Raw genomic sequence first — 12,893 nt, 5'->3', positions numbered from 1 at the left:
CAGAGAGAGGATGTTATGTTTATAGTTCCTCTAATAGCTCTCTTATGAGTTGCACCTTATTGCCTCATCACTCAAAGAATTAAAAAATGAGTATTTACATGTATTTCTAGAATTAGTGAGTAAGATGGGTAGTTGACTATATTAACATTTACCCCAAGTACTAAGCATCATTAAGTCTTCGATTAATCTATACCTAGGACAATATTGTTTAAGGTTCACAGATACACATGGATGGTGCATGCATGGGGGGAGATTATGTGAAACTTATATCAAGATACACGATTCCTTACTTTAGGAGAAAGGAAGATAAGGGCAAGTTAAAACGTTGCATAGTAGGGAAAGACTAAAGATAAATGTCACCTAGAGAAGAGACATGAATGCTCTTGCTAGAACGATTATCTCGCATTGAAATGATAGGACTTATGTCATGTACAGTGTTCGAAACCTTAACATATGCCTTGGCTGAAAGAAGGATGTGCTAAGTAAATTTTACTTAAAACCGCTCTTGATCCCAAGGGGGAGAGAAAATACGCATTGGAAAGGTTATCGCGACTATTCCTGCAATGTTTGGAAAAGGATACCATTGTTTTTGTTGGTTGATCAAACAAACGTCCTAAATGCTTTTGCATTAAACTGATTGTTGGATTGCGGTCTAGATGATTATTCCAAGTGCTTGTGATTGATGGTAAATGCATGGTAGGAGTCTGTGATGACAAGTTGCCATGGGAATAAAGGAATGTTATCTTGGACAATGATATTAGGGCTGAATGCCTTGTTCATGCTTGATTCCTAAATGGATTAATTAAGGAATGATATTTTGCACAGGTGGATCATCTCCAAGATTGCACTGTGGATTACCCCGAGAGGGCATTGCTCGATTCATGGGCCGAAGGTTGAGTGGTGAAAAGACCAACCACGGAAATTGTGTTTCACTCCTAGGCCACTTGGGGTTACGTGGAGCTCCGGACACCCCTTACCTAGTCCAGAACGAAGTTGAAGATTGCTGTGAGCCCAATGTCTTTGGAATAGAAAGATCCTATTCTAGATAAAGGATGGAAATTATGGTGCCATGTGATTTGGACCGGGTACTTATGTTGGACAGAAGGGATACATAATTTCTCCTTAATGGGCAGGAGACAAAGATTAATGTGAAGATAAGTTAAGAAGTTTGTTTGAACTTGTTATCAAAGGATTGCTTACTCTGTATTTGTATTGTGCTGTAAATTACGCAAACAAACCCTGTTTCCTAAAAGGCTTAATTAATGAAGTTGATTTTAAATGCCACACATATTTGTGGTAGGACCTAATTAGAAAACTAAAGTTATCAAGGGACGCGGGTGGGTAGAATCCTGATGGGTCTGTTCTACTGCAGGGTGGTCCCAGAGAACTAGGAGGCTTCTCACAAGGTTTTCCCATCATTCCAACCTTTATGTATTATCAAGTTAGAGCCTAACTCATGCCATTTTAGGGCACTGGAATGAGACTATGTCATAGGGGCAAAGAGGTCAAGCGGCGCATCCCTCTCGTTTCCCATTCTCTTTGAACCAAGTGCGGCATGGGTTTGCTTTGGCTTGGGTATCTTTGCGTAAAGTAGGATGTCCAAGATTCGCCGATGCTAGAATGCTGTCAGGAGACCTTGACCACTAGGGAATCAAGTTTTAGGTCGATCCTAGTGGGGTCAATCGCAAACGTTTCGTTGCAAGGCAGGCTCGAAAAACCCTAGGTGACAAACTCCATGACATTCCAAGGGAGTGCCGGGTGGCGTCGCTTAGACTCGTCTCTCAATGGACCGCTAAAAACATGCCTAGACAGCCAATAGGCAAGCACGTTACAGTTGGTATCAGAGCGAAACTTTGTAATGATGTGTGAATAATTAATGTATGGATAGTAGGTATATCCTAAATAGAATAACCTAAGTGGTATGACTTGATTGTCAGGTACCTTTTGCACCCACGAATGCTGACATGCAAGAGAAGAAATTCATTCTCAAACAAATTAAGGCACCCGAGTTTGATGGAGAAGGGATAGATGTCACATCAAAGGCAGAGATATGGATTGAGTCGATGTATGATTATTTCTCTACTTTGGGAACTGCCTCTACCTGTCAAGCAATGATAGCCAAACTTAAGCTAGTTGACCAAGCTCGAATATGGTGGAAGCAATGGTGCAAAGATCAAGGTGTTTTTGAAGCCATTGTTACTTGGGCACAGCTGAAAGATGTTGTACGTGGATGATACCTTCCACCAACCTACCAGACTTTGAGGATGAATAAATTCTTCAAGCTCAAGTAGCTAGAATTAATGTCAGAAGCCTACTACTCAAAGTTTGTAACCCTAATAAAATATGCACCCCCTATGGATATTGCACAACAAGTATCCAAGTTTTTCCATGGCTTGAACACTCCTCTAAACCGCCGTCTTGAAGCAATGCGTCCAACAGACTTGCAAGATGCATTACTTCAAGCGACTCCAATTATCCAAGAACTTAAATCGAGCAGTTGTAGCAAAGATGATTCTCGAGATTAGGATAAGAGATGCCACTTGTGCAGAGAGATAGGGCACATCCGTAGGAGATATCCCAACTACCAATGTTTTCACTGCAATGAGCTAGGGCACGTCCAAGTAGATTGCCCTGATATGGAGCCTCCAAGGAAATGAAGCTACAGCAATGCAATCTTCGAATATATAGAGGAATCAGATGAAGACAAAGACTTAGAACCCACTATACCTCTTTAAGATGACTAGAAATCTTGAAAATTTAAATCGACATGAAATACAACCTATATTGGAATAAACTTTACTCTTGTAACTATAGTTAACCCGAGTAATATGAGTTGCATCAATTTTGAGCTTAGAACTTACAAGTGATCAGAGATACTTTAGCAAGTATGACAGTTATAACTTACAATGAATTTCTCTTAAATCATTTCTTCTCAACTAATATAGATTGGGTCTTACCAGAATGTCAAAGCTTGGGAGTATTCTTTAGTGTTACAAGCAAAGCCGATTGTCCATGGATCTCAGTCCAGATCTAAAAAGAGGACAATTTGGAAACAGAGTTTCCAAGATAAAGGACTAGTTCGGTCAGCTAAAAGGATCTTAGGGAAATTTGATCTAAAGAAGAAAATCTTGCCAAGGACGACCAAGAATCTTGTGACCACAAGTGATAAAGCTTCGCACTATTTTTATTGCAGGGAGTTAGGTCATTTCAAGAGGGAATGTCCAAAGCACCCTAAACACTGATGCTCCGAGTACCACAACCTTGGACATAACTATGTCAATTGTCCCAACAGAACTCAAAGAGAACTTGAACTTACAAGGAATGAAATTGTACAAGCTCCAGTGATCTAGAATATACCAGATACTTAGGAAAAGCCTAGAAGATATTCATGAGATGTAACTACAATAAATTTTCTCTTGTAATCTAGACTCGAATATATCTAATACAATAAGTGGCTGTTTTAAAAGACCGTATGCTTATTATGAGTAATCAGAGTGTCGCAACGAATGCGTGATAGATCCGAACCCACAGGTTCCAAAATGAAATCCCTAGTCCTTTCGAGATGAGGACATCTCGAGTTCTCTAAGGGGAAGAGGATGTAACCTTCTGTTCGCTATTACCCTCCCTTTTAGGATAATTTTTTTAAAAAAATTAACCCCCTGTCATTGCCGAAAAGTAGTGGGAGGGAAGACAGAAAGAGGAGGATAACGTGGCGGAAGGGGAAGTGAACAATGATGACGGGGGAAAGAGGGATGCTGACAATGTCGAGGTCGGGAGGAAGGACGTGTTGATGACAACGATGGAGGAGGGAGGCCAGGGACCTATTACCTTCCCCCCTCTCGACCAGTCCACCATGACAAGTGCTGGGTGGGGAAAGACCACCACCACTCCACTTCACACCCTAATAATATCCCCCTTACAACCTATAAAATCCCCCCCCCCCCCCCCCCCAATCGTAAAGGAATGCAGGAAATTACCATCTTCCCCCCCTTTTGCTGTCGTATGAGGGAGAGAAAGCTCCCTTGCTCCTCGAATAAGGAAGAGAGAGAGAGAGTGAGTGAGAGAGAGAGTGAGAGGGAGAGAAAGGGAGAGGTGAGAAGATAGAGAGACAAAGAAGAAGAAGAAGAAGAAGAAGAAGAAGAAGAAGAAGAGAGTGAGAGAGAGAGGAAGAGAAAGAGAGAGGGAGAGAGAGAGGAGAAGAAGAAGAAGAGAGAGAGGGGGAGGGAGAGAGAGAGAGAAAGAGAGGGAGGGAGAGCCTCTGTGAAGGATCTCCATCTTTTCCCCTCCTTAGAGGGTGGCCACACACATTTTCTCTTTTCCTTTTTCTCGAGTTCATCTCCTAACCCGCAAGCTGATTACTCCTCTTCCTGAGTTCATCCCCTAACCCGCAAGTCAATTACTCCTCTTCTCGAGCAAGTGGCTACTAAAGTATTGTACAAATCGCATCCAAGGGAGACGAAGATCAAGAGTGGCCCCCAAGCAGAAAATGTTACGCGCAAATGGCAATCCCTTAATGAGTAATGGAGCCTCGGGCGAGGACATCAGTGCCAATCCAACTGTGGTACCAGTCGTAAGTGACATATTTCCAAATTGATGGATGCTTGCTTGATTTCCGCATGAGATATGCTAGGGTCGTACTATGTTGCACAAGAATATGACATTGAAAATGATAAATTTCACTCCAAGTATTCGAAGATGGAGTTTGCGAAGTGTGTATCAAGAGAAGTAGATTGCTTCTTGTTCCCATACGTTAAAATCCATGCATAGCATAAGTAGCATATAAGATTCTAAAGTACCAAGCCTCATTAAGTCTTCGATTAATCTATACCTAGGACATTATTGTTTAAGGTTCACAGATGCACATGGACGGTGCATGCATGGTGGGAGATTATGTGAAACTTATATCAAGATACGTGATTCCTTACCTTAGGAGAAAGGAAGATAAGGGCAAGTTAAAACATTGCATAGTAGGGAAAGGCTAAAGGTAAATGTCACCTAGAGAAGAGGCATGAATGCTCTTGCTAGAACGATTATCTCGCATTGAAATGATAGGACTTATGTCTTGTACAGTGTTTGAAACCTTAACATATACCTTAGCTGAAAGAAGGGTGTGCTAAGTAAATTTTACTTAAAACCGCTCATGATCCCAAGGGGGAGAGCAAATACGCCTTGGAAAGGTTATCGCGACTATTCCTACAATGTTTGGAAAAGGATACCATTGTTTTTGTTGGTTGATCAAACAAACGTCCTAAATGTTTTTACATTAAACTAATTGTTGGATTGTGGTCTGGATGATTATTCCAAGTGCTTGTGATTGATGGTAAATGCATGGTAGGGGTCTGTGATGACAAGTTGCCATGGGAATAAATGAATGTTTTCTTGGACAATGATATTAGGGCTGAATGCCTTGTTCATACTTGATTCCTAAATAGATTAATTAAGAAATGATATTTTGCACAGGTGGAACATCTCCAAGATTGCATTGTGGATTACCCCGAGAGGGCATTGCTCAATTCATGGGCCAAAGGTCGAGTGGTGAAAAGACCAACTACGAAAATTGTGTTTCACTCCTTGGCTGCTTGGGGTTACGTGGAGCTTCAAACACCCCGTGCCTAGTCCAGATTAGAGTTGAAGACTGCCGTGAGTCCAATGTCTTTGGCATTGAAAGATCCTATTCTAGATAAAGGATGGAAATTATGGTGCCATGTGATTTGGACCAGGTACTTGTGTTGGACAGAAGGGATACATAATTTCTCATTTATGGGCAAGAGACAAAGATTAACGTGAAGATAAGTTAAGAAATTTGTTTGAACTTGTTATCAAAGGATTGCTTGCTCTGTATTCATGTTGTGCTGTAAATTAGGCAAACAAACCCTGCTTCCTAAAAGACTTAAATAATAAAGCTGATTAGGATCTAATTAGAAAACTAAAGCTATCAAGGGAAGCGAGTGGGCAAAACCCTGATGGGTTTGTCCTACAGTAGGGTGGTCCTAGAGAATCGGAAGGCTTCTCACAAGGTTTTTCTATCATTTCGACCTTTAGGTATTGTCAAGTTAGAGCTCGTACTCATGCCCTTTTAGGGGACCGAAATGGGACTATGCCCTGTGGGCAGAGAGGTCGAGCGGTGCATCCCCCTCATTTCCTATTCTCCCTGAACCAAGTGCAGCATGGGTCTACTTCAGCTTGGGTATCTCTACGTAAAGTAGAATGTACAGGACTCGCCAACGCTAGAATGCTGTCAGGAGACCTTGACCACTAGGGACTCAAGTTTCAGGGCGATCCTAGTGGGGTCGGCCGCGAACGTTCCCTTACAAGGCAGGCTTGGGATACTCTGGGTGACAAACCCCGTGACATTCTAGGGGAGTGCCGGGTGGCGTCGCTTAGACTCTCATCTCTCGATGGACCACTAAAAACCTGCTTGGACAACCAATAGACGAACACATTATACTTAAGCTTCGAGCATCAAACTAGTGAAGTCTCTAAACTATGTTGTATTTAAGTTCTTTGAAATTAAACTAAAAAAAGCTTCAATCTTTTGATGAATCTAAGACATCATGTAATGTAAGAATTTAAATCTTTCATAGTTTGACTAGTAGCTACAACTATCACATTTGTAGTTGCAACTATCCTCTACTACTAGCTACCACTATCCTCCTGGTAGCTACCTTTCTTTTATTGGTAGCTACTACTACATGTTGGTGCCTACCTTTGTCCTACTGGTAGCTATCGTATTATTCTAGTTAAAGCTTGAATATTTGATGACTCTAACATATGATGTAGATTTACTGGTAGCTATCATTGTCATACTTATGGCTACCACTATATTGTGGCTAGCTACCACTCTCTAGGTAGTTATCTCTATTTTACTAGTAGCTACCATATGCTAGTAGTTACCTCTATCCTACTAGCAGTTGCCTTGTTCTTCTAGTTGAAGCTTAAGCATTCAACGACTCTAGCACACGATGTAGATTTATTGATGTCTATCATAGTCCTATTAGTTGCTACCATTGTCTTTTTGTGCTAGCTATCACTATCCAACTAACTATCTCTATTTTACACACGTAGAGCAAGCATTGCACACTGGTAGCAACCTTGTTCTTCAAGTTAAATCTTGAACATTTGATGACTCCAACACACGATATAATGATGAAAGTAGTCAAAGATTCAATGTTTGATGACTTTGAACCATGCTATAATATAATCACTTAAAGATTCCACACGTTTACTAGTGGCTACCATTATCCCACCAGTAGCTACCACTGTCATATTGGTAGCTACCATTTTTATTCTAGTAGATACTAGTGTCCTATTGATATCTACTATTGTCTTGCTTGTAGATAGTTCTATCATATTGGTAGCTATTGTGATGTTGGTAGCTATGGTGAAGAGATGCTAAGGTTTACATGGAGAATACATTGAATGTACAAACATGACTAAAACACAATAACTTAGACCAAAACATAAAAAAGCAAAAGTAAAGAAAGACGAAAGAGGGATTTGAAGTACATGAATGAATACTGTTAATGAAGAAAAGAGTGTGTAAGATGCTCAAAGGTAGAGCAATGGGAGTACTTAGAGAGTGACATCCCCATCAAAAAGAAATCTTGAGCACTGTAACCACCCATAAGCTAAAAGTGGGAGCCCACCATGCTGGAAACCAAACCAAAACAAAACAATCTCTGGGGTTGAACCTAGTCAATGTAGCAAGTAATTGCCAAAAGATAATGGTAATTGATCATCGACAACTATGTGGAGTAGAATAACAACTAGAAGATGATAATTTGATGCAAGATGGCTTGCTATAGTAGTAAACACAAGTACTACGAATAGAACCAAGCATAGCTAATGACATTAGTAGGAGGCAACAAAACACAACATGGAACAAGGTGTCACATGGTTGACAGTAGTTGGAATCAAGTCCCTTGATACTAATGATGATAGACCAACAAGTGAAGAAGTCTAATGTTATGAACCTACAAAAAAAGGGATGAACTAAGTGGCTAGGAAACCTCCTATTTATAGATATGGATCCTCCCAAAGTTAGCAATTTGCTTATGGGACATAGAAACTTGGGCAAAGTTTGAGGTTCGGGGTTGTTTTAATGAGCTACTGAATTGAATGTATAATGCATATTTTTAGCTTAACACCCCCTCTCAACCCAAAATTAGAATCAAAAGGGATTGCAAGCATAATACCTCAAGATTCCCACCCCAAAGCATCCAGGGCATTGAGCTAAGGGTGCACCTTGGTTACCCAAGGACCTACCAAGACTACAAAGGCGATGGCTATCTTAGCTTGGAAGCCCAAAAGAACACCCTAGAGAGGCCAATGCATTGAATATAGGGTGCTTATGGGGTGCTACTAGTGGTCTACCTACAAAGGTGATGGAACCACTTTGAACATTTTTTATTGAGAAACCATCCCCATGCAGGACAATGAAGGGATGGAGGCATGCCACAGAGATGGCTATGTGCCAAAAGAAATAGGAGCCACTCAATTGTCTAAGGGGAATACCGCCCATCAATACAATTGTGGTCTGTGGTTTCTTAGGTCAAAGACCCTAGACCTTATTACGACACTTCTCATCTACATGGCTCGAATGCTAACAACATGTGCAAAACCAATTTTTTTAAGGAAGTTGCTACCAAATCACTTTAGTTTCTTTGCATTCCTTGGTTTCATTTGCTAGCTCCGATATTTCTCTTTGAAGAAGTGGTTACCAAAGCTCCCTTTGAACATAAAAATGGGAAATCGAATTAAAGCTTGATTTCTTCTTGTAAGACTATACATATTGCATAATATATGAATAGTTGTTTCACGCTTTAAAAAAAAATGATAATATTTATTTAGATTGCTAATGTTTTGTGTTCTTAAAATGATGAGTTAGAATGGTTGGGCCACACCTGGACATAATGAGAAGGTTGCAATTACATATTAACGAATAAGAAGAGAATTTACAAGATGGAAGGGCATATAGTCCATGTTAGGGACTACAAGCTACAATTTTGTCTCCCAAGCAATTGAGAGCTAAGATATAACTTGAATCCCTAGTATGCAGACCCCAACATTTTGCATGTGAAGATAAGATGCTAGAAGGTAAGATTTCTTGTTTTGTCTTTAAAAAAAATAAGATGCGAGAAGGTAAGATTTCTTGTTTTGTCTTTAAAAGTCATTGAGCTTATAAGGGCTTAATTGATAAAACTTAATAAGGATTTACAAGGACTCAATTACATGGCATAAACTAGACGTATAAGGATAAGGACTTGATTAATAAAGAGCGAATATGGAGTAGGTATACCTGGGTATCAATGGAATGTCGTCGAAGGAGGAGATGTTGCCGTTGTTGTCAGGGAGAATCATCCGATTGCGCAATCGAGATGCGATGCGAAATGCGAGGAAGAGGAGAACGCCCGAGAGGGCCGTGTATGCCGACCATCGTGTCCATTTGCTGGTCTTGTAAGTCCGTCTGATCCACTCCCTCTTGAGCACGCACCAACTCTTCCATCTGCGCCAGAGGCCTGGCTGTTGTTGCGACAAAGATGAGGCGTGGAGCAACATTCAACCACACTCAGTCACACAGAGAGAGAGAGAGAGAGAGAGAGAGAGAGAGAGAGAGACCCTTGCCCTTGCTTGTATCATCCCCTTGAAGAAAAGCATACGTGTATAAACATCAAAGGCATTCCTCCGGTGCCAGCTTTCTCTTTTGCCATACATTTGTTTCTCCCAACGCCTTACCAACCTTAGCAACTTTGTTCGTCCTAAGTACTTCTAACACCTTTCCTTTTATCAATATCATGAGCATTATTGTTTTCTTTTTTTCTTTTTCTTTTTTTAAAAATTCTTAGTTTACTTTCGTTTCAACTCATTCACCCACATGCACTACGACCCCTTTAGAGCATTGCCCTTTAGGGCATATGCTTACACAACGATGCAATCACAAGGTAGTGCATGTCCCAAAAGAATTACCCACTGTTAACTCCAATTAAGTGGTCCATTTAGCCTTGAAGTAAGTGAATATGTTGCTTCTTAAGAAAGAAAAGTCCATTTTAGAAAATTAAAGGAAAAGAGTGCTCTCTCTCTCTCTCTCAAAAAGTAAAAAAAAAGGGCAATGCGCTTGTGCATGATAGTGCACCCTTGTTCATTTCAATGTTTTTCTAATTATAGGAGACTAGCGTTTCCACATGCACATTGCCAAGTCAAAGACTATTAAGTATATTGTGCCAATTGATCCCCACATGAATTTAGTTTTTCACACACACACACACACACACACACACACATTGTGTGTGTGTACATATATTGTTTCAGATGAAAGCTTCCCTAAGTTACTAACCTATGGTTGTCATCCTAAGATCACGGTCCAGGATTTAATTGATCCGTTGGCAATCATTTTCCCATCTTAGAATTCTATCGGGGTTCTAAGTTCATCCTAGGGTTTCATTCCCTCAAGATAACGGGAACTTGTGTCTACTCCTCTTGCAAGTCAGACGTAAATTAAGTCTATTTACATTCCGAAATAGTTGCAAGCATCGAACGTACTTGGCAAATAGTCATTCTTCATATGCGTATGGCATTTGAACCTTCTTGTGTAAACTTCAAGATGTATCATTTTTTTGAAAATGATACACTCAAGAGTGTTTTGAAAATGATATACCCAAGAGTGTTTTGGGTCCATCATGGTTCGCTATTGGGGTAGGGGCCAAAGAGCACGTTGACTCTAATTAAAAATATGGACGTAAGGGCAACTTGATCTATTTGCGATTAGAACCCTAGTTGAGTCGAATTAAGTCTTAGCTTCACTTATCATGTAAGGTTTCATTTACTAGAGCGGCCCTTGCAGTTAAGTTTAGCACTTGACATGCGCATCTTAAACCTACCTTTTTAGGTGCATTCCCTATTATGTGGTGCAATTAAGGCTATTTATGATGTCATGCAAATCTAGAATGCAAGGCCTTCCCTGAGTTGTCGATGCGATGCGAGATTCCCATTCATAAAAATCTCTTCTAGTGCATTTATGCAACTCAAAAGGCATGACTTAATTATTGAAATGCGAGTATACACGCATTCACTGTAAATGCAAGTTAATTTACTACGATGGTCTACGGGATGCAATTGACCTATACAGAATATTTATGTACCCCAGCAATCTATGATGCATTTGCGAAAGATTGAACCTAATACTTGACTTAATTTTCGTAATAACTTGTAGATGCTTAATCTATTCTCGACAACTCATGGTTATTAAACCCTTCTAAGCTACCTTTCAAAATATGCAAGCTATTCGATGTGAGGTATGACTTTTTCCTAATGAATATACATTGTGTGTGTACATATACATGGAAGGGAAGATAGGTTCTCTTTTAAAGCTTTATTCATAGCCATGTCCCCCACCAAAAGTACCACATTCATGTGCTTCTTGTTGACATAGAATCTCCAAATGTGTTACCTAGCACACCATTAAGAAATTCCTCCTTCAAACCCAAAAATGACTTGGTATCCTCTCATTACCTTCCAAATCCTCTCTCATGCCTTCACACCCGAATCCTCTCTCATGGCTTCATACCTAATCTCATGATGGATAATGGAGAAGCTTTGTTCTCTTAATCTCATGCAATCATACACAAAACTCTTCATCCATGGTTCTTATCTGAAGCACATATTAAAGATATGTTTACTCTTGTTTTTTATTTTCATGCATATTAAAGATATATTAATAACCACAAGGAATATTCACATCATCAATTCCATAGGAGGGTGTCACATGCCATCAAACCATAGGATTAAACAGCCTTACCTAAATTACTGGTAGTGATTTTAAAGACAAAACATTTTTTCCTCAACCTTTTTTTGTGATCGAGCGCTCTCCCCACACACAGGCCCTTCTTGTGAATGTTCTTAAATAGTTGGGAATTGGCCACAATAGGCAACCAATTTTCACCATCTATATTCATGCAAATAGATATATGCACCCCTCAACACTATATCATGCAAGTGTTAAAGATAGGGAAGAGTAGGGAACAACAATCGCATTTCCTTTGAAAAGTTCTCAATCATCTACATGTCTAGAAGTAGACTAGGATGTAGAAGAAAAGTAGCTCAACTATTGGAGGGCAACTACCAAAAGAAAACAAGGAATGAATGTTGAAAAACCAAGAATATAATAATCTTTTCTATATATTATTTGAAGGTTTCTCTTGGGGATCTCAAACCAACCAGAAGACCCCTATGCCTATGTGGCACAAGGAGAAGTTTGGTATTCAAGAATATTTTCTTTGAGAGAGAGAGAGAGAGAGAGAGAGAGAGAGAGAGAGAGAGAGAGAGAGAGAGAGAGAGAGAGAGAGAGAGAGAGAGAGAGAGAGAGAGAGAGAGAGAGAGAGAGAGAGAGAGAGAGAGAGAGAGAGAGAGAGAGAGAGAGAGAGAGAGAGAGAGAGAGAGAGAGATGAATTTCTTTTTGGATTAAATATATGAAATGATATGCTATTTTGATTGTTGAACATGTGCATGTAATGTGTACATACTCTAAATGTTGAGAAATAGACAAATGATGTATGCTGCAAGATGAGGTGTTGTATCCCATAAGCACAGTGAGGAAAGTGGAGAAGTTGGAAAGCTATAAAGACATGTACTTGGTTCACTTTTCAAGTAATGCTATTGTCCTTTCAATCAAGTGTCAATGTCATTGTCCTACACACAAGAATGTGTTTATGAGTTCAAATCTCAATCTTGAAACCTAATTCACTTGTGTGACAGTTGGTCTTGTCAGTGTCTATGTTCTCATGAGTCTTGTCTTCATCTTCCATCCTCCATAGCTCCTTCCATGCTCTAGATCCATGTTTTCTCACATGGTATCAGAGCTTAGCTGAGCATGGCACAGCTCATACACTATCTCTCTA

General features: G+C 40.0%; 1 protein-coding gene across 3 annotated transcripts in view; it reads right to left on the bottom strand.

Annotated features, from left to right (window-relative positions):
- The window catches only part of LOC148029063 (uncharacterized), a 42,215-nt gene extending 32,504 nt beyond the window's left edge, over positions 1-9,711 (bottom strand). For 2 of the 3 annotated variants that reach the window (XM_087688655.1, XM_087688657.1), the window contains exon 1: positions 9,299-9,711. In XM_087688655.1, the coding sequence (XP_087544781.1) occupies positions 9,299-9,558 (260 nt within the window). In that variant the 5' untranslated portion in view covers positions 9,559-9,711. The remainder of the gene's footprint in view (positions 1-9,298) is intronic. The other variant, XM_087688656.1, reaches the window with a different exon arrangement.
- Positions 9,712-12,893: the final 3,182 nt, after the last annotated feature.

This window comes from Lygodium microphyllum, chromosome 11 (assembly GCF_053477565.2).
Source record: "Lygodium microphyllum isolate KBCC chromosome 11, Lygodium_microphyllum_v1.1.10, whole genome shotgun sequence".
Taxonomy (NCBI): domain Eukaryota; kingdom Viridiplantae; phylum Streptophyta; class Polypodiopsida; order Schizaeales; family Lygodiaceae; genus Lygodium; species Lygodium microphyllum.
The sequence above is the reverse complement of the archived record's forward strand: the minus strand, read 5'-3'. Positions and strand labels throughout refer to the sequence as shown.